The 27,485-nt window shown below is 38.8% G+C and overlaps 1 protein-coding gene across 2 annotated transcripts in view; it reads left to right on the plus strand.

The window, feature by feature from the left end:
* The window catches only part of ascc3 (activating signal cointegrator 1 complex subunit 3), a 494,022-nt gene that overhangs the window by 424,034 nt on the left and 42,503 nt on the right, over nucleotides 1-27,485 (plus strand). For both annotated transcript variants that reach the window (XM_048596924.1, XM_048596923.1), the window contains exon 37: nucleotides 17,047-17,271. In XM_048596924.1, coding sequence (XP_048452881.1) covers nucleotides 17,047-17,271 — 225 coding nt within the window. The remainder of the gene's footprint in view (nucleotides 1-17,046; nucleotides 17,272-27,485) is intronic.

A 27,485-nucleotide genomic window follows, 5' to 3' on the forward strand; every position in this document is an offset into this window, starting at 1 on the left:
CAGCCTTCCTGCTCCTATGATGCTGCTTGGCCTGCTGTGTTCATCCAGCTCTACACCTTGTTATCTCAGATTCTCCAGCATCTGCAGTTCCTACTATCTTTGTCATTAAGTACCAGCTTTAACTTCCTGCACTGAGCTTGATTTGTCTTCTAGCACAGATGCAGCAATTTTCTGAAGCTTGTGGTGAAATTCATACTAGGTTCCCATTTTCACAAAGCTGACAATATAAATCAATAAAAACCAAAGAACTGCACATGTTCGAAATGAGAAACAAAAGCAGAAGTTGCTGGTAAAAATCAGCATGTCTGGCAGTATCTGTGGAGACAAAGCAGAGTTAATGTTTTGGGTCCAGTTTTCCAGCAATTTCATTAATGTAAATTGCCCAGCATTTGAGGCTTTTTTTTGCAACCCATATCTTGTTGCCACAATTTTTCGGTTACTTACAAATTAATTTTAACATCTTTCCAGTAAATTCTGGTTCACTAATAGGTACTGGTAAAATCAAGCATGTTAACTGTTAAGGTGAATTTCTTTGCATCTATTAAATGTGGTTACATCAGACTTCATTTGAAAGTTTCAGTTAAATCGAATAAATAATTTGCCACAAATGTAGCCCTTCCTGCTTGCCACAGTCATAACACTGAGAGTTTAGTGAAAATGAGGTCAGGAACCTAAAACAATGTATTTGCTTCAGAATTTCATTCAAGATTTGTGAGAGAAGAGCTCAGCTCCAAACAAAGCCACTGATGCAGGAGAAGCTGGACTGATGATAGGATCTCACTGTGCACTAAATAATAAGAATTGCTTGAATACACGCAGGGCCAATAACTTGTCACAGTATTCTGCCACTGAGAAGGTGAGCACTGTAGAAGCACTTCATTGGTACAAGTACCTGTCAATTTCACAGCCATGCATACCTTGGCAGGACTAACATCGGGGGTTCTACTCTGAACAAAGTTGAATCAAGAAAAAATTAAAAACTAAAAAGTAGAAAACCTTGAAATCCCAGATTCCTAAGGCAGATGTTTCCCAAAATAAGCTATGATTTGATCATTATTCTTGATCTTCAAAGTAATAGTTTATTACCATTTAACCTATGTTTGTGTACACTATATTAAAACTGAGAGAGTGCACTTTGATTCAGAAACCCAACAGTTGAATGTGGCTCTTCCATCAAAACATAAGACTGAACATAACAGCAGTAGACCATTCAACCCCTCAAGCCTATTCCACTATCTAACCCGGATTGATGTTGTATTGTAACTCATTTAATTTTTTAATCCTTAATACTCCTGTCTAGCAACAATCGTGATGTGGATAAATGATAAAAGAAAAAGTCAAAACACAGCATCTTCCTTCTATACTCTAAATCTCTCTACGATTTTTCCTTAAATTAGAATCTAACCATGAAACGTTTCAAAGTAAGATCAAACATACAACATTAGTTTTTGATTTTTTTTTAAAATTCACAGTATTATGTAAATTTATTGTTGAAGCCTAGCATTTAAATAAACAGCTAAAATGGTTTTTGTCATTAATGAACACTACTTCATTATATTTTAGAAACTGCAATTATCTTCAAAAAAAGTGCAGTGAAATCACTGTACCTCACCATGGCTATCTTTGTGTTGGCAAACTATTTCATATATTAATATTTCCAGAAGATGCTGAGATGAGATGTTTACCATCACCAGTCTTCCCTAGGTTACCCTGGATTGGGATGGTGTCTCAAAAATTTGGACAACAAGTGTCTGTTGTGCTACAATGCAGCAAATCTCTGAGTGGTTTTCTCCACTAACAGGATGCCGCCATCAAGTGAAAAAGGCATTTTGTCTTCCACACAAATGTGATATTTGAGTTTCCATATTGATGTGGCATCAGGTATGTAGACGGTATGCCCCAATGACTGGCAGACCATATCAAATATCACATGATGACCATTCACAGCTGGCACCATGCCACTTATGCTCAACCAGCTTGTGCTAGTGAGCCTCAGAAAAGTATATCCACCATTAGATGAGGTTCCACTTTGGAAATCACTTCCTAAATAGTCCAGACTGTGCTAAGAGTTACACCAGCAACCAATTGAAGATCATCAACCTGGCACGCAGTGTGATGTGTTTGCGCCTGTTAGAAGGTACACAAGTGAGTATTCAAGACCCTGTTTTATAAAGGAAAAAGGAATTTGAATACACATTTCCACCTTTTTCAAAAACCAGTGTTCACAGAGACAACCAAACACTTTGCCATCACCATGGCAATGCCCTGACAAATCAAAATCTGACTGTCTTGTCTGAGAATTAAGATTGACAATTCACAGCTCTTGCTGCATCTCCATGCCACTAATGGGCCAACCAATCAGTACCCTTTCTGATTCTGTATAAAATGAAGCTTCTTTCACTGCAGTCAGTGTTTTGTGTCTTCGTTCTGATGAGTACAAGACAAAAAAAGTTCAATTTTTTGAAAATAAATTTTTGAAAAATCAAGGCGTTGAAGACTATGAGAAACTGGTATGTTAAAAGGAGTTGTGGCCTTGGGGCAGATCAACCATGATCTTGCAGAATGGTGGGGTAGACTTGAGGATCTGAAAGACCTGTATCTTCTGTTTCTTATTTTCTAACATTAACATGGGTCGAATTTTAAATACCCCCTTCCCCCAGGTTAGCAGTGCTGCCTGTCAGTGCCTGGGGCCCGCGTTTACTTCCACCCTCGGGCGACTGTCTGTGTGGAGTTTGCACATTCTCCCCATATCTGTGTGGGTTTTCTCCAGGTGCTCCGGTTTCCTCCGCAATCCAAAAATGTGCAGGTTGGGTGGTTCAGCCATGCTAAATTGCCTGTAGTGTTTAGGCATGTGTAGGCTACATAGATTAGCAATGGGAAATGCAGGGTCACAGGGATAGGCTTACGGGGGTGGGTCTGGGTGGGATGCTTTTCAGAAGGTCTGTGTGGACTCAATGGGCCAAATGGCCTGGTTCCACACTGTAGGGATTCTATGATAGGTACTGCAGTATGGGAAGATTAGGGCAATATGCTCATCTTTGGGTGAATTTAGGCCTTTAGATATCAATTAATGGTGATGTAAGGGCCTCTTCTCACCAGTGTGATTTTTATCTATGGAATTGGAGTCCCGCACCTAATGTCCAGGCCAGCCAGTAAAATCAAGCGGCAGAGCCAGGAGATGTATCAATTAGAAATTTTCTACTACTATTTTGTCTCCCCTGCCCTGTCCACCCAGATCTCACCCACAGCTAGACCCTCGATTTACCAGTAGAAGGTTACCATCACCATGATTGACCTAGAAAATGGCCCACAAGTGAATAAGATGCCAATAACCAGCATACCAGCCAGCATGGGGCACTTTGAGCCCACCAGAGGGCATCTGAAATCCAGCTCAACATTTCAGGCAGCTGCGTCTTCTCAGGATCTTGGCCAGTTCGTACTGAGAGACCATTGATCTGAAGCATCAGTTCTGTTTCAGTCTCTACAGATACTGCCTGACTTGCTGAGTATCTCTAACATTTTCTATTTTTGTACCACACTGCACCATTTTCCCAATGATGGACTAGATGAATGATCCCACCTGCTAAAAGATGCTCTGTGAATAGAAAAGACACAATTAGAAATACTCTAACAAATAACCTGTCATTATTTGTAGTATCCTTGAACAAAAGTTTGAAGAATAAGCCTGTGTATGTTTATATTTAGATTCAAAAAACTAGTCGCTCCAAAAGATTATGGATTCTTCAGTAATTTGATTGTTTGATAAAGCTAAGTTGTTAAAAACAAACTTACCGTATATTCTGTCATTTTTAAAACAAGAGCAAATGTTATCCACAATGCGTTTTTTTTAAAGATTTTAATTGATGTTTACTACAATCTTTGCTTTTGTGAACTTAAAGAAAGATTGCGTCAAATTTTACATTTCTTTGGCTGTGTGTTTATTCATATGACTTGTTCCCACCATCACCTTTCTATGCTGACCTCTAGCTGCTCTTTGCATAGTGGCCCAGCTCATTCAAACTCATGACCCCGGTCATCTGTAAAGCTATCAGCAATTTGCACTTTATACCTCAAACTGCAAAGTCAATGTGCAACTTGAAACTCTCTCAGGATTTAATATAGGCACTGAACTGTTTGACTCTGACCCTTGTCCCATGTTTCTCACTAGCTCTCTACAATTGATCTAAGGTGTAAGAATAATTATCACCCTTAATGTAGAAATATAACTATTAATATCTTCTTGGTTCCTTTTGCGATAAGGTCCTTGATAGTTGCAATAAGACATCAAGACCTTATTGTAAACATGTGGAATCCAATAAACTACAGACTGTTCTTATGTAGAATTCAGCTTGTAGCATCGAGAGCCTTTGGCTTCATGCTTTTCAGAATAGGAAAAGCTTGAATAAGGCGTGAGCTGCTGCTTCCAATAGCTCTCAGAGGTTTTGTATTGAATAGCATCTATTCATTTCAAGTATCTAAACACTATTGCTGGAGCCACCTTAAGCTGACGATCTGACATGCTGAGCTAATGCAGTCTCTCAATATACATTCTTTAACCATCAGTTTCTAGCATCACTTCTCCAAGTGAAAGTAATTGACATTTTTTAAGATAAGAAATATTGAAACCTTCAAAGTGTAGAGTTTTAAGAACTTGAAAGCCCTTAATAAATGTACAAGTTTTTTTTAAGAAAGTAGGTTGGGTAGCTAGCCCATCACCCCATGATGAAAAGGGGAGGGTCAAACACCAAAATCAGTAGACCAAATGATATATGAATAAATATTTAAAATTCAGTTAGGCTTTTTAAGAGGTTCAATTGCTGGGCATGCGAAAATATGGCTGACATGGAGAGTCAGACAGGACTGCACAAGGCATTTTTAAAAGCTGACATGGGGAAAGGAAAGGAGTGGTTGTTTTCAGAGTTCCCTGTGTGCATCAAATGCACAATCCCACCCCTGAAATAACCTCACCCACCCTCTGAGCCACCTGTCTGACTGAATTTGCCACCCCTCCAACCCTATCCCTGACTCTAGGTTCCATTCTCACCCTAAAAATCAGCTTCTCAGGGCTGCCATGATCCTCCATGAATCTCTTCATTCAGTTACCCCATTACCCATCTGTGAGTTCTCAGGTTGGCCAGAAGCTCACGAGGGCAAGATATGCTCCTGATTGAGTATAAATTACCAAAGTAAGTGCAGCTTCTTTCTAGTCTGTTGGCTCGTTGCCAACTTTCCTTCCAGTGGGTGGGTGACCAAGTAGAACACCCACCTCTGACACCAAGTCCCTTTGACTTTGAGTTCACAACCTTGAGTTGCTGACCTACATTGACACATGGGAAAGCCACATCTTGGTTTTGAAATTCACATCCTTTTTTCCAAATCCTGCCAAAGAGGGGAATCATTTTCCTCCCCACTACCATAAGCAGTGTGGCATTAAGTAGGCCTAGCAAAACTGGAATCAGTGGGTATCAAGGGGGAAACTCTCCGGTGGTTAGAGTCATACCTGACACAGGGGAAGATGGTCGTAGTTGTTGGAGGTCAGTCATCTCAGCTCCAGGACATCTCTGCAGGAGTTCCTCAGGTAAGTGTCCTAGGCCCAACCAACTTCAGCTGCTTCATCAATGACCTTCCCTCCAACATGAGGTCAAAAGTGAGGACGTTCGCCGATGAGTGCACAGTGTTCTGCATCATTCGTACTCCTCAGACACTGAAGCAACCTGTGTTCAAATGCAACAAGATCTGGACAATGTCCAAGCTTGGGCTGACAAGTGGCAAATAATAATGCTGTGACCATCACCAATAACAGATAATCTAACCACCGGCCTTTGATATTCAACGGTATTAGTACCACTGAATCCCCCCACTATCAACATCCTGGGAGTTATCATTGATCAGAAACTCAACTGGACTCGCCACATAAACACAGTTGCTACAAGAGCAGGTCAGAGGCTAGGAATACTATGGCAAGTAACTCACCTCCTGACTCCCCAGAGCCTGTCCACCATCTACAAGGCACAAGTCAGGTGTGATGCAATACTCCACACTTGCCTGGATGGGTGAAGCTCCATCAACATTCAAGAAGCTTGACACCGTCCAGGACAAAACAGCTCGCTTGATTGGCACTGCATCCACTCCCTCCAACACCAATGCTCAGTAGCAGCAGTGTGTACTATCTACAAGATGCACTGCAGAAATTCACCACAGGTGCTCAGACAGCATCTTCCAAACTCAGAACACTTCCATCTAGAAGGGCAAGGGCAGCAACTATATGGGAACACCACCACCTTCAAGTTCCCCTCCAAGCCATTCACCATCCTGACTTGGAAATATATTGCTGTTCCTTCACTGTCACTGGGTCAAAATCCTGGAATTCCCTCCCTAATCGTATTTTGGGTCAACCTACAGCAGATGGACTGCAGTTCAAGAAAGCAGCTCACCACCACCGTCTCAAGGGCAACTAGGGACAGGCAATAAATGCTGGCCAGCCAGCAACACCCATATCCCACAGAATGAAGTTTAAAAAAGTATCTGTAATAATCTAATCTGGCCTCGAGTGCTTCACTGATTTTAATCAGACTTGGAATACCTTCTCTACAGCTGTCTGTCTCTCTATCTCACTTTCCTTCTTTAAGACATTCCTAAAATCTAAGGATGGAATCTTATAGAGGCTTGAATAATGTGAAATATAGTGACAAATCTGGCTGAACCACACATGAAATCCAACGAGGCCCTTCTTGGCATCGAGACCAACTCGTTGAAATTTTTAGCTAAATTCTCAATGTTGACCAAGATTCTCACTAGACAGCAGTGAGTTGTTTATTGAGGAGGATTATCAAAGTACAGCTTTCTATCTTATCTTGTGAGCAATCTAGATGTCAACAATTCTCGCCAAGGAAGTGAGGGCGGGTATCTTGTGACTCTGATTCGCTGCTTACACCAAAGGCCCTCCATGTTGGACACCACATACCAACATCTCTGGGAAATCTCCATGGGCAGCAGCCACCTCATTTCCATGGACATTGACAACTGACATGTGCCAATCTGTAAGAACCCTCATGCTATTTTACTGGTTCACTTTCAGTGTGCTTCTGTAGTTCAGTGTTGCATATCAGGGCAAACCAATGACTTCCTTTGTCTTGCTGCAGCAAAGATTGTTTGCATTCAGGGACACGTGCCCAGCTCATAGATCAGGTGACATCTCCAGCCTGTTTGCATTTTTTTAATTTATTCACGGAACTAGGGCGTCGCTGTCTAGGCAGCATTTATTTACCATTCCTAATTGCCCAGAGGGCAGTTAAGAGTCAACCACATTGCTGTCAGTCTGGAGTCACATGTAGGCCAGACCAGGTAAGGATGGCAGTTTCCTTCCCTAAAGGACTTTAGTGAACCAGATGGGTTTTTCTTACAATCAACAATGGATTCACAGTCACCATTAGATTCTTAATTCTAGATATTTATTGAATTCAAATTACACCGTCTGCCGTGGCGGGATTCAAACCTGGGTCCCCAGAACGTTATCTGGGTGTCTGGATTAACAGTGCAGCGATAACACCATGAGGCCATCGCCTCCCCTCCGCTTGATCCCTCACTCACCTTGAGCCTGCTCACAATGTACTTGTCTTGCTTCATTCTGCCTTGCCTTGCCTTTTTGAGCTTTGTCACCCCAGCTGGAGATACAGGCTTACAATATTGCTGCAATGTCTTTCTGTTTAGCTCAGACATAAACTTGTCATGGTTGTTAGCAGTCTCAGTCAAGTCAAGCCTTCAGTCAATGGGTCCCAGTACAGTAAGTTAAGGAAAGCTTCTGATTCTAGTGCAGGCTTTGGTCGCAAGCAGTCAGCCACTTGGAGACCCTCTCCTCATAACAGCTGAGGAGCTGAATGTCAGACAGCCCACCATCTGACTAAGAGAGAGGCAGTAATTAAGGGAGATGAAAGTGGGTGGTACAGCTGTTTCTGTTGATGTAGTTAGATTAAAAGTGGGAAAATGTCCCAAGTGACTGGGCAATAACATGCAGGGTTAGTGGTGTGGGGGTTTAGATGGGTGAAAGTGAAAGTAGTATGATTTTGCATGCAGTCGTGAGTGTGGTAAAGCATGAGCCTTTGTGGGCAGTAGTTGCTGGAGCAGCAACAGTGAGAGTTAGAGGTGTTAGAGATATGATTGATATGGCAGGTAGATTGTTATCAGAATGACAATAGATTGGGAAAGGGGGTGAGATCTGGGTGTCCTTGTACACTGGTCATTAAAAGTAAGCATGCAGGCGCAGCCGGCTATGTTGTATGTTGGTCTTCTTAGCAAGAGGATTTGGCGTCAGGAGCAGGGATATCTTGCTGCAACTGTACAGGACATGGGAAATACCTACATTTGGACTATTGTGTGCAGGTCCGGTCATCTTATCTGAGGGAAGATGTTCTGATTATTGGGGGAGTGCAAAGAACATTTCCCAGACTGATTCCCAGGATGTGGGATTGACATGCAGGGCATGACTGGATTAGTTAGGACTATATTCACTTGGTTTTAGACATATGGGGGTGCATCTCATAGGAGGAAGATTAGATAAGGTAGCTATAGATGGGCTCAATGACCAGGGAGTCCAGAATGAGAGGTCAGAATCTAAGGATAAGGGGTAAGCCTTTTAGGACTGAGACGAGAAGGAATTTCTTCACTCAGAGTGGTAATCCTATGGAATTCTCTGCCCAAGGAAGGCCAAAACATTGTGAAGACTTTCAAGAAAGATGTAGATATAGTTCTTAGTCCTAAAAGGATCAAAGGATATGGGGCAAAACAGAACAGGATACTGAGTTGGATGATCAGCCATGATCATATTGAATAGTAAAACAGGCCCAAAGGGCCAAATGACCTACTCCTGCTCATACATTCTTTATACACTCTGGGCCTTCCTCTTGACAGCTGAGACTGCAATGACCGAGGCGACAACATCAAGCCAGACTGGCAGGATCTGGTGTAGTGGCCTCCTCTGGTTTTCCTGAGGAAGGAGGACATGCCTCCTCAGTACATTAACCAGGAAGTCAAGGTCCTTGTTCACAAAACAGGTCACCAATTTCCCATTGTCTGCCGTGTCAGGACAAATGTCAAGAACCATGCTGTGTGATTCTGACTTGTTCAGGTGCACAATGGCCATTCAAAGATGGCCTAATGCCATAGATGCCGGTCCATTCCTACATGTCCCAGAAGTGGCAAGTTGTTGAGGCTGTGGCAAGTGGTAGAATAGGGGCTGGACTCAGACACGAGGGGCTCCATGGGATCAGAATAGTCTGTCAAGTTTAATAAAATGCACATTGAGAGAAACTCCATGAAACTTGACGAAATTGACATCTAGCCAAAACAAATGTAAGATTCAGCTCTACCTCTTAGAAGCTTTTGGTCATTAGACCTAATACTGTGTCTCACTCAGTGGCCTGGTCTCATGTTTAGTTCTATAATTCTAATGTGAAGAGGCTTGGAATGTTTTATGATCTTAAAGTTGTTCTGTAAGTATGTACTAATCTAACCTACCTAATTAACACCACTGGTAATGTACCTTCTGTTGACAAATGTTCTCAATGAATCTTGAGGCCAGTCAGAGATTATTGTTGGAAACTTCCCCAGATTCTTGTCTGTTCTTGATGTGACCTGGGTTACTTCAAGACCAGAAAATTTATTAGCTAGTGGCTTTTATTACAACTTTTTTTTTAATGCATAGCTTTTTATACAGGATACACTTTGCAATGGCCAGCATTTGTTGTCCACCATTAGGTTCTTGTTGCCTGCATTATTGAATTGCTGCATGTCATCAGTTAACAGTGCATCCACGTTGTTGTTAATGGAGTTCCAGAATTTTGACCCAGCAACAGTGAAGACCAGCAATAAAATTCCAAGTTAGAATAGTGTGTCAGTTGGTGGTATTCCCATGCATCTGCTGCCCCTGCCCTTCTAGGTGGTAGAGGTTATGTGTTGGGAGGGAATGCCAAATGAGCTTGGTGAGATTCTACTGTGCATGCTCTGTATGGTACACACTTCTATCCCTGTGCTGGAGGGAGTCTATATTTAAGCTGGTGGTTTCAGTTACTGGTGAAGCAAGCTGCTTTGTTCTGAATGGTGCCAACACTGTTTAAGTGTTGTTGGAGCTGCACTCATCCAGGTAAATGAAGAGTGTTCCATCATACTGCTGAGTCATGCCATGCGACTTGCTTTGAGGAATCAGAATTTGCAGGATATGACATCCGAATTGCAACATTGACTGTGACAGGCACTTTCTCAAGTTTTCTCATTTGAAAATCTTGCATTTGTGCATATTTCCCATCATGTAATATGTTTGAGTTGTTTGTTTGCATTTGGGACTTCCAAACTCCAAGACTGTTCTCTAGAGTCCTCTCCATCTTGTAATTGCTGTCTTCCAGGATATTTGATTATTTATTTTTCTTCACAGAGAGAATTTGAGGATTGAGTTCTATTTCTGTAATGTGAATTCACTTTGCTGTAAAACACATTGTTTTTTAAAGGTTCCACAAGCTTCAGACTCTGAAGAGGTAGTTTGCAGCTAGGTAGGCTAGTTTGTGCAATGCCACAGCAATGAAGATCAGTTGTATCATCCTAGGCACATTAGACAGGACAACAACATTCATTTTAAATAACAGGGCTGGTATTCTTGAAATCCACATTCAAAGAAAGCAGAGGTAACTTTTTAATTGTTCATCTTGTTGCTGAACAAATAACAAGGGAGAAAGTTAGTGTCACAATGGTCTTGCTAGTTGGGAGGACAAGGAGAAAAGGTACAGATAGTTAGGAGTTTTCAAATATGAGACAGCAAGTTGTACAATAGCAAGATGGAATGGAACAGAGGAATTGTGTGGGAATGCTATCGCTGCCTTTGGAGGGTTAAATCTAATCTAACAGTCATGAACTAGAATGGTCATTCTACCAAAGCTTGTCTTTCTCATTTTCTAACTCTCTCAACTTCATAATCAGCTGTATTTTCAATAACTTTACAGATTTTCCAGACATTTATTAAGTTTGCATGAAGAAAGTCCTTCCAATATCTGATAAAGATTTATTTTTACTACTTTATGTTTATGACCTCTGTTCACAGTATCTTTGTTTGTTTTAAAGTAATATTGAGGATTTACCTTATCTAAACTATTTGACACTTTAAAACCTTCACCAGCACCCTCGTTAACAATGTTAGAGATTGAACATCTTAAAAAAAACTTTCCTCTTAAAGTGGATGATTTGGTAGAGATGATTTATAGATTACGAACAATACTGCAACCTTTGCTTCTAACCAGTGTACACACTGAAATATGAGGAAATAACGTTGTCCTATTTTGTCACCTCTGTATGTTACACATTAAACAAGATTGCCGTAAAGTCTTGTGTCCATTAACCACAAACCCATCGCTCATCTCTTACCAGGCAAACAGTTTAAAGATTAAATCCTATTCACTTTCAAATAGGCACTTATTGAAGTGGTAAGGCACTCAATTTACACCCCTGCGGCATTTGGGTAACTACTTCATTGCCTCAAGCATATAACTTTAAACATTAAAGAGTTGCGCTACAGCAACAGAACCAATATTCACTCTTGCATTTTAGTCATGCTCCCTAAGAAAGTTTATTGTTACTTCCCTATGGAGTGGTGGGGACAGGAAAAGATTTGTTCTTGTGGACCTTAAATTTATCATTTCAGTACTGGAGTCAACAACTAAAAATGGGAAGTTTGCCAAATCCTGCTCATTTCAATGAGAGTCATATAGAAGTGTGTGATTTCCATCTCAGAAATGATGATTTCCAAATGGGATGCAATTCCATTCTTTGTAATTTCTGCGAGGAAATATCACAGAAGATTTTTAAGATTTGGCACTAAATAATCATCAGGGCATGGTTGAAATTCAGAGAAGGAAAGCCTTCTTACCAGAGGTTCCCTGATTTTCCTTCCATTTAAATTAGTGAGTATAAATTCAGACAATATCTGTTAGAAGTGTGCAATCCTCCCTAGCAAGGAGATTATATAATGGTAAGATAGAAAGGCAAAGATCTATTTGATAATTTGGAAAAAGAATTTTAGATTAATGTTTCTCCTGACCCCACCTTCAAAACGATAATATTTAATTTGAAATTTCTTGCAATTTTTCACTGAATAATACTGTCTCCAAGTGTTTTAACATTTTCCTGATTGAAATGCCCATATTTTTAAAGACTGGTATTATTTGTGCATTATGAAGGCTACAGGTGAAACAATTGTTAACACGTTAAAGTAGCACCCTTAATTTGAAAACACATACCAAAGGAACTTAATCAGACAAAAATCAATACTAGAACAAAAGAGATATTGCAAAAGGGTGCTACAATCTTAATTATCAAGGTGGATTTTAAGGAGAATGTTAAATGGAAAAAAAAGGGAAAGAATAAAGATGTAAGGATGTCATTCCAGTGTTGAAAATCTGTCCACCATTGTTGTACTGAAAATACAACTAACACTACATGTAACATCAGAAAGAATCTTCCTTTGTCTTAGGAAAAGGTACAGGAGCTTTAAATTTTCTTGTAATAGCTATCATCCTCCACCAACATACATTTTGCAATAAAGAATGATAAAATCAGAGACAGTTCATTGAGTTTATTTAGTTATACAGATCCTTATTTGGATCATTTCCACCTAACTCTTACCTTTGTGACCAGCTCAGTTGTATTGGTCTACACTGTTAAAGCACACATTATCTGTTCATTTTTAGGTGTTGTTATTGAATAGACTTTCGCTGCTCTGTGATATGCTTCACAATTCACAGTTTTACTACCTGGAATGTATTAAGTGACTTGAAATAAGCAAAAAATCACTTAATTTCTGGACTTGTACTCATCCTGTCTGCTATAGACGGTTTTGAATGTATTGTAGCTGAAATACTCCATAAGCTTGTACATGTTTCAAACTGGGCTTCTTGTGGGACAACATACAACAATACATATTCTGTTTGCAAATTTTCTCAGTTGCATATTCAGAGAATATATACATTTTATATATAGGTATGCACAAAATAAAATTGATAAATGCTTTGTCTAAGACTAAAACTAGTGACTGAAATTGTTTCATGAGGCAAAAACTGGGCAGCTTTAATATGGTGATATTTCTCCAAATCTAATACAGAATTATTTGTGCTATTACATGAACTGTGTGCTCCCTTATGTAATTAATTCACCTTCTTGAAGCTTTCACTGTTGACATAACAAAGAAACCAAGAGAAAAGAAATATTTTGTTTGTTTAGAACGCATATAATCAAAGAAATAAGTACTTTTGAGATTATATACCCGGTGTTATTCATATTTTGTTTGTATTTATAACCAATACCAGAAAATTATGTGGATGAATGATCAGGAGTTCAAAATCATAAGCTACGGTAGTATTCTTCTTCTGTCCCCAACTAATCTAAAAATGACCTGCTGAGTAGCTCCAAGGGTGCCTTAGTATAAGTCATTTGCTGCACAGATTGAGATTTTTATTCAAGAAGGTATGGAAGAAAATGGAAGTCACTGCAGCAATAGGAGGCCTTCTCCTGTCAGCATGAAGCATGGTTTCCTTATTCACTCCACTCTGTTGCAGACTCAAAGAACAGTAGCTGGGTTACAGCCAGTGTTCATCACACGATTGTCAATCACTGTCTCTTAACATTTGTGAGAGTAGATGTCTTTATTCAAAGACAGCTGGGCAAACCAGGGATACAGAGTAGTAGTAAGCAATTTGCTTAGACTGCAGAAAACAAACAAGGGCAAGACATAGAAACCAGCCCTTCACATAGGGATATAATGGGTTATAGTGACCTTTTGCTACTCCATTGAATTCCATTCTCTGTTACACAAAAAGCTTCAGTCCCTGTTGTCAATTTACTTTAATTAGTGGCATGATGCAGATAAGAAAATGAACTTCACTTATGTTCCAGCTATAACTATGTACCAGAACTTAAGTATTACTTCTTAAAATAACTAGGAAGCAAGTGAATCTATCCTTTCTGAAAAGGCAAAAGGAATACATCCCTAACAATAGCATAACCAAGATATGGCATTATCTCAAGACTGATGAGATTTGAGAGTCAAAGACGTCTTGGTAAATAGAAGCCAGTGCACTTTGAAGAGCCTTAAAAAGAAACAGGTCCCATAGAAAAAGATCAGAGGATAAATAAAACGAGTAAATGGTTTAAAGTAAATAACCACATTCCAAGGCTAGAATGACTAAACATTTCAAAAGCTGTAGAATACCACACCAATCGAGCACTTTGTTACATATTCTGAATTTTAAGTAAAATTTTGTTTTATGGTTTTCTATAAATTCAAGCAGAATGCTCTGAGAAGTGAATAAAATAGTCTTTTGATATAAATGATCTTAAGTTTCTTTCATTTTTACTCCCAATTCTCACCTCTTCTTTACAGCTCTGATACTTGCTGTGACACAAAACATTAAGTCCTTCAGAGCTTACCAAAGTACCCATTGTGGTTCCATGAGCATTGGCATCATAAGTTCACCCAAATCTGTCCCACCTAAAATGGGAGAAAACCAGAATTGATATTTGAGGCCAAGATTAGTTCCTCTCACCCCACCTTCCTAAAGTGTCCCATCCCTGCCTGGCCTTGCCATCGGGGCCCCCACTCCTTCACTGTTGCAACATCCTGGACTTAGCTGGACCTGTGGGCTCCAGCGCTTAGATTGATGGGCTGTTTTTATTCCAGAAGTTACTACCACTCCTCATGGTGCAGCTGGGACTACAGAGGAGCCCACTGAGATGGGATGTTAAGTAAGGGACCGAGATCTTGCCCTGTTCCAATTAACACACCAAGTGGCACAGCTATGAACAAACCGATGTGCTCCACTAAATACCCCTTAAATTCTGCCCTGAGAGTCTGTTTCTTTTTACTGGTGTCCTTTGTAAAACAATGTGGAATGCTTTTCAATGCTCAAAGCTGTAATTTATTGCTGACATGCATTTGTACAGCCAAGATATTCCAGCATTAAATCATAGAATACTTACAGCACAGAAGGAGGCCATTCAGACAGCCAAGTTCATGTATGCTGTCTCCAAGAGCAATCGAATTCTGTCTAGACCCCACATGATTTTGAATGCGTCTACCAGACCTCCTCTCAACTTCCTCTAAGGAGAGCAACCAAATCTTCTCCAAAGTATCCATGTGTCTGAAACCCTTGGAACTACTCTTGTAATTGTTTTTTTGCACCCTATCTCAAGCCTTCACATCCTTCCAAAGTGTGCTGCCAGCAATTGGATGCAATACTAGAGTTATGACCAAACCAGTGTTTGGTAAAGGTTCAACACATCTTCCTTGCTGTTGTGTTCTGTTTAAAAAACCCAGGATCCCATGTACCTTTTTAATGACTTTCTCAATGTGCCCTGCCATTATCAATGATTTGTGTGAACGTACCCACATTTCTTTGTGGTCCTGCACCAAATGTTAGCGTCATTCAGTAACAAACACCAATGGGAACCCTGGGATTTTTATTTTCCCCTGTTACTCTTGAATCTAAGGCAACTGAAGCCAATTGTAGCACCCTCGCTTCTTGGCCTAATAAATTAAATAGCCTTGCCTAGACCAGTAATCCATTTTGGTAACATTAGTTCTTTATTTCTTTGGAAATTACTTTGCCCACAAGGGAACTCAGCTTGTTGCTTTTAAGAAAAACGCAACTCTTTCAGCACCATATTTCTGTCTGAGGTATTCAAATATAGCATTATCCTTTCTTAAAAATGTGTGAATCAGTACGGTGCTCTGTTTTATGACAGATGGAACATATATTAGGAGGAAGAGTAAGTCGTTTGGTCCCAAGGACCTGTTCTGCTTTTTGATAAGATCATGATTGATCCAGTGGTGGCCTCAACTCCATCCTCCTCTGTATTCCTGTTGAGTCCGTGTTAGTCAAGAACTTATCTACCGCTGTTTGCAAATATTCAGTGACTCTGTCTCCACCATTCTCTGGAAAAGTTGAACTTGATTCATTTTATTTCGTGTAAAATGGTGAATTTGATCCTACTTTGCATACTTAACTGTTAAACAATTGAAATATAATTGACCAATAATATCTTGGATCTGTCCTAATTACTGAGTGTGAAATATAATCAATGTACGTCAGCAATGGTACCAAAAGAATAGCCTCCCTAATATCAGGTGTCATAATCAGCTTCTCCATCTGCAGTCAAACGCTGTTGAGAAGACTTCCCCAAAACAAATAAGTATTTGCCCTCCCTTTGTTAATTTTCATTTCTTTCCTTGTAGCATGCAAATTGCTGAATTTGTTCTAATAGTTAACTTTGAGATTTTCAGAAGCACTTCTGAGTTTTTCTTCCCTCCTTGCATTTAATTTTAGAAAGCTGTTCCCAAAAAAATTAGAACTATTTGGGACCAATTTTGGTTGTTAAAATTTTGAAGCTATTGCTTTGTTGCTCTTTTCAGAATTTTGATTGAAACATCTGTATTTTTTTAATGCGCCTTAAAAATAACAGGGAAGGCAGGTAAACAATAACTATTTGGAAGTACATGTTACCACCATTATTAGTGTAATAAAAAATAGTAAGAACAGGTCAGAGTTTTGATTAAAAGTACTAGTGAATAAAAATGTGTACATTTTAACAGCAACCACAAGACCGTTAAAAGTCTTTTTTTTTCTGCTTAGATAATTGAAGTGAATGTTTAAATGCATTTAAAAGTGACCAGTAAAATCAAACCGTGTGGTAGTCATGCAATAATTTGGCTAATGAGAATACTTTCTGGCTCTTTATTGTGAGTCAGTAGCTCTTGTTAAAGAATGTGTTAAACATGTATATGCTATGAGAAACAATATCAATATCAAATTTCAAGTTCTGGATAAATGTGGAGTTGATTAGAATACCAAATCAAAATTAAAACCTAAAATTTCTTCAGCTTTCTCAGTTTGCTTCCTTTATTTGATCCAGTCTGTTTTTATTCCTGTTTGTTCATTTGATCTCTATATTGTTATTATTCATTGCAATTGAATCTTCCAAATCTAATTTCAAATTTGTTTTCATTCATCTCAGGATGCTGCAGAATATGCAGACCTTCCAGTACGCCACAATGAAGACCAACTGAATAGTGATCTGGCTAAGCATCTTCCCGTTGAAGTAAATCCACATTCATTTGACAGTGCACACACCAAAGCCCACCTACTGCTCCAAGCACATTTTTGCCGAGCTGCTTTGCCATGCCCTGATTATGCTACAGATACCAAATCTGTGCTGGACCAGGCCATTCGAATCTGTCAGGTAGGAAAAACTAAATATTGCCAAACTATTCAAGATGTCATTCCTACCAAAAGAAAAATTGCAAACTCGAGCCATTTCAGATCTTTTATAAATGTGTAAGGGATTGTTTTGGCTCATTAAGTTTGAAGATGGTGTGTTATTTTACACTTTGCATTTTTCCGTGCAGTGCAGATACGTTTGATCAGTTTGTCTTGTTTGCTTTTGTGACCAACACAAGTTTATTTTGTCAGGGTAGCATATAAAAGCAAGAATGCTAAATTTAGTTTACTGTCTGATTACTTGGTTTCAGGTTAGAACAGCAAAGTTAATGCATCTGGATGTTAGAAATGATGAAAGCGCAATTAGTCAAACAGGTGACTGATCTGTTAGAGTTTCCAGAGGAATGTCAAAGGAGAATGTAGCTGTTTTCTTTCCATGTGTTGTTATTATTAAAGTTAGATAAGTGGAGCAAACAACAATCAGCCACTGATTAAGAGTGCAAAAGTGTGTGAAGACAATGCTGCCTTTACATCTTTAACAAATTCCATGTTTAAGGTGATGCCAAAGCAGTATGCTTTTTAAGTTATGGATTCTGCAACATTTTCCTCACCTGATGGAGCTGTGTAATTTAGATTTGTAAAGCAATATACAGGTGCAAGTAAGAAGGAGCAAGCCGCTTTCTTTTATTGATGTATTGAATTTACATTGTGAACTTGTACTTTGATTTTAGTGGTAGTGCAACCACAGCTCCAACAGCAACTTGTGCTTGTGATGAGCATTAATCCAAGGCAAATGAGATAAGATTATGAGGCGATAAACAATATCCAAGCATATGTTTTGAAAATAACTTAATGTCATGCACTGCCTTTAACTTTGAAAAATGTCTCGAGGCACTTCACAATAGCATAATGAGAAAGCAAAATTAACTTTCCAAACATAGATTGGGACTGCATACCGTTAAGGGCTTGGATGGAGACGAATTTGTTAAGTGTGTACAAGAAAATTTTTTTGAAGTGGTGGAGTATGGTACAATTACATTTGAAGGGCATCTGGATGGGTATGCAAATAGGAAGGGTTTAAAAAGGTGTGGGTTAAATGCTGGCAAATGGGACTAGATTAATTTAGGATATCTGGTCGGCATGGACGAGTTGGACTAAAGGGTCTGTTTCTGTGTTGTATATCTCTATGAGCAAAGAGATCAGGATGGTTGATTTAAATGCTTGGCTAAAGAGGTCTATTTTACGGAGAGTTGAAAAGAAGAGAAGAAAATGGAGGAGAGGAAGGCTTTTGAGAAAGAATTCTGGCCTGTGGAGTCTGCTGCTTGTGTGACAACATTTGACCCAGAAGAACAAAGGAAATTGCTGAAGCCAGAAAATAAAAAATTCTGAGACAGGGGATTTCTCCTTGAATTCCAATTCAGAGCAATCCCTAACCAGAAGCCAAATTGTTTGTCAGCATTCAGCAGTGTTCTTCTTGACCAAAATAACCCTACCTAGCAAATTATAAAACTTTTAAACCTATCACAGATATTTTGCCAGGTTCTGATTGGAGACAACCCAATATAGATTTTGAACAGGTAAAATAAAGAATGCAAAACCATGTTACAGACCTTTTAATCAAGAATCCAAATGTAATGTAATGTTGTAATGGATTATGAGGTTGTAAATATTTCTAACAAGAGTTTTGTCTGAAATAACATGATTGCAGATGCTATGTTGAGAGTTCAAGGAGCAACAAATGATATTGATATCTTAAAGCCAAGTAAAAGTATTCAGTTTTAGTAGATTGTAAAATGACAGTGTCAATGTATTGAAGTTTGGTTTGTTCTGAAATAAAATGGACAATTGTTTTTACCTATGTAAACTGTTGACAAAGTGGTTATGATATTGAATTTGCTATATTTTGAACACAGTTACAATCAAAACTTTAGCATGGTAAAACTTGATTTTGTGATGCCGTTTGACTTAGAAGCAGCACAGTCAGGAAAATTTGTAATTTCTTTAAAAATCTGTGTAATCTGTCATTGATTTAACAATGTTGGAAATGGGATTTTTAAAGTTAGTACAGGAATGAATTGTTATTTTCTTAGACATAAGATATATTGCCAGGAAGGAAGTTGAGAAAGAATTTGTGTGGCTGCTAGACACGAAGAAAAGCTACAAGTAGAAGAACTAGGGTGTGAAGATTATCAACGGGCAGATGCAGACCCAAAAAGAAGCAGGCAGAGAGAAAGCAAAACACTGAACTCTTGTGAGGATAGAAAGAAAGTCACTGTCAAGAAGAGGTCACTTTTCTGTTTGTCAGTAAAGAAAATGGAATCACTTGAAGGTACTGTTCAAGCTAAATAAAAAGGTCTGAGACCTGAAAGACTGCTTAAATATCTCAGATGCAAAAGAACTGAGTGCTTTTCCAAAAGCGAACTGGGGAATCACTGTTGGTCAGTTGAAGAGGAGCTCTGGAAATCTAACGCCATTAGGGCTATCATGACCCGAGAGATGGGGGTTCATTGAGTGTGCATTGCCCTTAACTTGAAGGTGAAAGTTGTTGGGTAGACCTCCAACCTACCCTGCGTGAAGAGTGCAGCATGTTGTGTAACAGTGTAACTACAGACTGCCACACATTTGTGGGGGGGATGCACTTACTTCTGACTGTATAAGATGTACTTTTGTTGCATTAATTTAAATTTAGCTTTTCATTTGAGGTATAATTTGCCTGTGAAAATGTTTAATTTATGTTCATTTTGATTTTTGTTAAAATAAGTCACAATAAGTGAACATTTTTCATCTTCTTAAATTGGAGAGTCATTTGAGAAGTTTTGGTTTACAGATTCCCCCTGTGGGAATTGTAAAATATTCACAAAGCGTTAGGATTACAGAAGCAGAAGTTACAGGAATGTTTTAATACTGAAGAGAACCAATCCCTTGAGAAATTTTAAAGCAAGGATTATATTTTTATTTTGAGGGACTGAGCTACAGAGGCCAGAGTGATGAACAGGTGGAGATGATGAATGTTAACAGGGGTTTGGATGAAGATATTGTGGGAGGATGGACTGGTGCAGCACAACAAAGGCATTCAAGAGGGTTTCTGTTGTTGGTGGACTGAGACACAGATGGGAACAGTCAATGTTACAGATGTGGTAGTGGGTGATCTTTGTGATTGTGATGGGCATCAATACAGAGCTCAAAAATATAACTTAATTTACAAAAGTTTAATCTCCCATGACATTGTCTAGAGCCAAGACCAACTTCAGCTCCGAGGTGATATGCAGTTAGAGGGTTTTGGAGAATTGGATGAAGAAGTGCAGTATGACTCAATTGCTATTTTAAAGATAATGGTTTTACATTTCCATTGAAAAATTAAGAATAAACAATTTCAGAAAGAATCAACTTATCTTGAACTGTAATTACACCTTCGTCCCAGTGGTGGCAATGCAGCGCTTCCAATTGATAAGATGTGATTACAACATGAGAAGTTTATTTCATTGTAAATTTCAACCATTAGAATTTATTGTGGAAAGTGTTGAAAAAAAGGAAAGTCTATAAATATACATTGCTAAAAATAGACATTAAATCAAAGTTTCTTGCCTTGCTTTCATCAGGATTAAAATGTAGTGAAACCAAAGTTAGGAAGGGAGCAACAGTTTAAACACCATGAGAAGAGGATGCGGATTGTTTAGACTATGATTGGCATAGAAAAGTAGCAGGAACCACTGACTATCAATCTTAGTTAACTGATTAAATTCAAACCAGGCAAGTCCACTTTGTCTGGTCAAGACTTGCCATGGGAATGGAGCAGGGATTGCCTGTCAGATTTAAAAGGGAAATTGTGACATGGGACATGAAACCAGATAATAAAAACCATGTCACACTTCAGTAATATCCACACATGAAGAATGAATGAACGATGAGCATAAAAGAATGGATTTGAAATATAAATTGCAGTTGCTAGATTTACTACATACAGCGCAAACATGACATATTGATGTGTTTTATGTTACAAAAAAATCCTAAAAATATAAATGAAGAAGCTCATTTAATGAAATATTATTCTGTAGTATTCAGAAGATTTGCCACATAACACTTTCCTTTTTTTAAAAAAAGCATTAAATGATCCCAAAGTAAAATACTTCAGAAACAGGAGATCTGAAATGCTAACAAAAAACAATGGATTTGTTTTATTCCTTTAGGTAATGTGCATGTCTCTAATAAGGCTGGCATGTGCTTTCTATTGCAAATTGTCTTTGAGAAGGTGGTCATGAACTGTCTTCTTAAACAAATGCAGCCAGTCTGGTGCGGGTAGCTGATAAGACGGGAGTTCAAGATTTTGATCCAATGACAGTAAAGTAATGTGATGAGTTTGAAGTCAGGCTGATGTGTGATTTGCAGGTAGTAGTGTTCCCATGTATCAATTGCCCTTCTCTATGGTAGGGGTCACATGTTTGGTAGGTACTGTCAAAAGATCCTTGGTGAGTTGTTGCAGTGCATCTAGGGGAGGCGAAGGCCTAGTGGTATTGTCGCTGGACTGTTAATCCAGGGACCCAGATAATGTTCTGGGCACCCAGGTTCAAATCCCAACACAGCAGATGGTGGAATTTGAATTCAGTAAATATCTGGTATTAAGAGTCTAATGATGACTATGAATCCATTGTCAGAAAAACCCATCTGGTTCACTAACATCCTTTAGGGAAGGAAACTGCCATCCTTACCTGGCCTGGTCTACATGTGACTCCAGTCCCACAGCAATGTGCTTGACACTGCTCTCTGGGCAATTAGGGATGGACGATAAATGCTGCCTAGCCAGCGACGCCCTCTAAGTGGTCAGGCAACATCTGTGAAGAAATAAAATTAATATTCCAAGTCAATGATCTTTCATTAGAAAAATAATTTGTCTGGGATTCACCATGTTGCAAATTCTAAGTACACTTTGCTATAGCCAATTTCCTAAGGGCTTTTGTGGCTCAGTGATAGTGCCCATAGCACTGAGCCCGGAGGTCTAGGTTTAAGTCCAACCTGATCCAGATGTGTGTAATAACATCTCTGAACAGGTTGGTTGGAAAATATTGATATCAACTTGCTATGCTGTCTGAACCACACTTGAACTTTCCAATATCTCAAAACTAAAAGTGTTAGTATCAGGAGAATACTGGATTCAATACAAAGTCACTACACAATATTGGAACCCCAAGAAAATGAATAATTCTGAGGAATTTCCCAGGGATGTTGTAGATATGTGGTCTAACTCAGAAACTCATTTTCTCTCAATTCATCAAATCTAAGACGGTTTAATCTTTAAAATGCAGACTATGCTTTTATAACTGGTTGTAAAGTCCACATAGCTCGAACTGAGAGCATGATCCAATGCCTCAAACCACTGCCTTTTATGGCACAGTTTTATGCCCACTGAGCTGTTCAATCACAGAGGCTGTAGATTGGAGTGTGACTTTAGAACTGAGGGTAGGAAACATCTCGTGCTTTAATTTTTAAAAAAAAGCTAGTCATTAATGTTAAATGAAAATAATCTCTATGCTGGTCAAAGATACTGGCAATGAATGTGACCATTCCAATTAGCTGAACCCTGAAGTTTGCTAATTGCTCACAGCATTGCCATCTTATGTAATGTCAAAATGCCTAGAGTCAGATTGCTGTGTCCCTTGTCTGAATCAGTCTGCTTTGATAACATGATTTTAACTCCTCACATACTACTTATTGATGAAAATAAAGAAGTATAATAAGTCAAAAATGGAACAAAAGCAAAAACCAAACATAGAATTTATTTTAAATAGGAAAAGTGGGAATCAGTTTAGTTTATGTTCCCCTCAACAACAAAAAAAAGGTTATAGACACTACAAATACAGAAATTGGATTAATTTGGGAGATTCTAAACTCGTTGAATAATTTCAGCATCTAAGAACCTAAATCTATAAAGCATCTTCCCTTTCTATAATACCTCCAAATCTTCTTGTGGCATTAAAAGCTAATGGAAATTATGCATCATTTTCCCTTTAAATCTATTACACTGAACGCTGAACTGCATTATGGTAGAAATTGGCATCTTAGAAACTAAGGAAGAGGTCTATTTTGGAATCAGAGGAAAGGCTAGAGGTGTAGAATAGTTAGCATAATTTACAGCCAGCTGCAGTGACATGGAAACCAACTACCTCATAAAAGATGTGTGTGCAGGGCTTTCTAAACTGCTGTCCAGGGAATCGCCTTGTTTATCATCGCACAGAAAAGCTGAAGTGCAAGCTTACGTATCTGCTACTAATTGTCCATGCATGTCCTATGCTTATAAATGTCTCTTTTCTGTCAAACTGTGGAAATCAAGCTACTGTTGATTCATGTGGCCTTTAACTCACTTGCCAGCACCCTTTATTCCAACAAAATCCTTTGACATTCCTAACTGTTCACCTTCATTTATCCAACACTCCTGCTTCAAATATTTGCACACGTGCATAATATTTATTGTGTTTCTTGCGTTTCTTATTCTTAGAATCTGAACAAGTTGCCATTGCCATCAGTAAAAATACTGATTCAAGTCACACATTTTGAAGTTAGCACCTTGGAAACTTAGAAAGGAGTTTATTTTGGAAGGGGTGAAAGGATAAAGCTTTAGAATACAGAACATAATTTACAGCCAGAAATTACTTACTTGAGGATTGGTCAGAAGAACTCAATGCAGTGGAACAATAGGGATTTCAGCAAAGAAAAATTTGCAGAAACTAGGTACTCTATGAAAGGGGGGAGGGACATATATCCTGTAACCTCAGTTTACAAGATATGGTGAGCCACAGCACAAAAACCAGCAAAAAAATTATATTGTCCAAATGTATATACTACAAGACAAGCCACACTCCTCTTACCTAATCCTTAGCTCTGCCAGTCTAGAGAGAGAGCTCTAATACAGTCTCCTGTCCATACACCCATCAAGAACGTCTTAAGCATCCAGATCCTTTCATGTTATATCTTCGTTTGGCCAACACAGAATGTATTTGATTAACAGTAAAACACCCACACATAATACAAAATTGAAAATTTTGTAAGTACTCAGTATACCTAGTAACAATTGGAGAAAGAGAGAGATGCAGTGTTAAACATTTTAGACAAATGACCCATTTATCAGATCTGCGAGTATTTAAAGATGTAACAGTTTTCCAACAAGGCAGTGATAGAGGGAATGGACGGAAAGTACAAAAGGAAAGTTTGTGATAGGGTCAAGGACAAGACTGAAATGACAAAATAGATGATGATGATAAACAAAAGATGAAGGTGAAGGGATAAGAAAGATTCAGAGTGGGTATAAATGGGAAAGCAGAATCATCACTAACAACTGCTGTCACAGGCTGTTGAATCTGTGGCAGGTAGTTTAGTGATGGTGAGGGCAATAATGTTATTCACAGGCCTAGTCTCACAGATATGACCTTAGGACTCAGAAATGATGTTGCTGAGCCTTTGTGATATACTTGAAATTTCCCGTACAGGATACATTCTGTGCCCTTGCTACTTTCAGTGTTTTCGATAAGTGGTGTTTAATATGAACCGGTACTGATTCATCAGCTTTAGGAGGGCTCAGGTTATAATATCATTAAAAATAGGAGCAAGAAAGGGCCAGTGACCCCTTGAGCCTGTTCTTTCATTCAGTAAGATCATAGCTGATCCAATTGTAGCCTTAACACCATTTAACTGATTGTCTTCCAGAACCATTCACTCCTTTGTTAATCAGTGTCTTGCTAAATCAACGCTTGATCTTGGAGCATAATTCTAAAACACAGCCTTAATTATATTCAATGACTCAGCCTCCATTTGCTGTACAGAAAGGAGAATTCCAAAGTCTAACAACATTTGAAGAGAAGCAATTCCTCCTCATCGCTGTCTTAATTGGGAGTGCCTTATTTTGAAACTATCTTGCCTAGTTCTAGATTCCCCCACAAGAGGCAACACCCTCTCAGCACCTAACCTGTCAAGTCTCCCCAGAATCTTGTCGGTTTCAATTAGGTCATCTCATTCTTTTAAACTTCAATGTGAATAGCCCTGTCCTGCTCATTCCTGTCTCGTAAGTCAAACCTTCATCCTAGGAATCAGCCTGGTGAACTTAGTCTGAATCAGTTCCAATGCAAATATATCTGTCCTTAAGCAAGTAGACCAAATCTGTACAGAGTACTCCAAGTACGATCTCACTAATATCCTCAACAATTTGTAGCAAAAATTGCCAACTTTTATACTTCATCACCCTCATCATAAAGGCTAACATTCCATTTGCCTCCCTAATTTTTGAATGCCAACTTTCTTGATTCATATACAAGGACACCCAGAAAGGTCTGATTTTCAATTCTTCCTATCAAAGTGGACATCCTGTCATATTCCCACTATCCTCTTAATACCTAAAGATACCATTCATAAGTATGAGGATGCATCTTTTCCATTACTTTCATCAATCCTCTTTGTTACTTCATCATAGAATTCAATCTGGTTAGACAGACATGATTTGCCTTTAAAAATTCCATGCTGGCTGTCCCTTATTAACCTGTACTATTTGAAATGAGAATTAATTTGTCCTTCACAATGATCTTTAATCGCTTTCCCATTACTGAATTTAGACTGATTGGAGCTATTCAGTTTATCCCTCCCTTTTTAAATAGGGAATTTAACCCTTACGAACTTGTTTGTCTTTTTAGCATTGCTGGATATTCGAATCATTTCAAACCTGTTTATCACAAACCATGCAGAGGTGAAGTTGATGAACAGATATCCTTTTAGGCTACAATGATTTATGTTGTCCCCTTTATTCTTTAAAACAAATGGAAAAATGTTACCATGCCAACTGAAAACAATATTTATTATGTACCAGGAATAGTGTTATTTTCTTTCCCAATAAACCAAAATTAGACATAATCGTGACACAGGCACACAACAGTGACTAAGAACAGTGAAGAATTGCCAGGCTCAGGTAATAGGTCATCAACTGAGAGGAGGTAGGTTCGAGACTGAGATGAGGAAAAACTGCTTCTCTCAGAGGGTAGTGAATCTGTGGAACTGACTGCCCCAGAGTGCAGTGGAGGCAGAATCAATCAACTGATTCAAGAAAGAAATAGAAAAGTTTCTGATGAAAAGCAGAATAAAGGGCTATGGGGAGCAGGCAAGAAAATGGAGTTGAGACCAAGATAAGATCAGCCATCATCATGCTAAATGGCAGAGCAGGCTGAAAGGGCACTCCTAATTCTTATGCTCCTACATTCCAAGAGTAACATAGGCTGCATTAATAATGCATTTTTTGTCCGTGGGTAGAAAACCTGTCCCAGTAGTTCTTTAAGTCTCCTAGAATTGATTTTGCTTTGCAAAATGAAATAACAAATACATAGTACCAACACTAAGCTGGAGCTGCTATTGGATTTGCTCTGCAGGAATATAATGAATTGTGCTGAGATTTTACACTGGTTTGGATTAACTATGCACTGGATCTGTAGAAGTACTTTCAGGTTGAGTTATTTTAGCCAAGCCACAAAACAGCATTGTGATTTACTTATTTTTAATGGAATTAACTATTGTAAATTGTTGGTACCAGTTATCAAGAGTACATAATGCCCCTTCTTCAAAAGAAAGGAGTGGTCAACAGGGTCTCTCTAGGATCGAGTTGGCTTAAAGATGATGCATGGCATGCGAGATACAGAAAATGTCAACCTTCTGGCAGCATTGATGACCTATTACCTGAGCCTGGCAATTCTGCACTGTTCTTAGGCACTGTTGTGTGCCTGTGTCACGATTATGTCTAATTTTTGTGTGTTCACTCATATACGGTCTCTCTTTTATTTAAAAAAAGGGCATATTTCCATCAACATAGTGTTTCATCATGTATTTTAGAAATGTTCACAGCCTTTCAAATATGCGCTGCAGTTGAACTAAATTGCTATTGTTATGGTAGCAAACGCGGCAATCATTATCTATCTGTGCAAGGAATTCCAATAAACAGCTTTAGGAAACCTCTTAATCTATTTTTGTAGTGTCAGTGAAAGGAAGAATGTTGTCAGAATTTAGAAAGAAGTCCCTGCTGCTCTTTAAATAGTATTATGAAATCTATGCTTTCCATCTGATCTGCCTAAACAAGTAGACAGTACTTCATTCAAAAAAACCTCTGGTAATGCAGCACTTCGATATTGTACTGCAGTCTCAAATTTTGTGCTTGAGTGAAGCTTAATACGTAGTTTTCTGACTAGGATGAGTATGCTGTCAATTGAGCTAAAC

Source organism: Rhincodon typus, chromosome 5 (genome assembly GCF_021869965.1).
Source record: "Rhincodon typus isolate 14 chromosome 5, sRhiTyp1.1, whole genome shotgun sequence".
Classification (NCBI taxonomy): domain Eukaryota; kingdom Metazoa; phylum Chordata; class Chondrichthyes; order Orectolobiformes; family Rhincodontidae; genus Rhincodon; species Rhincodon typus.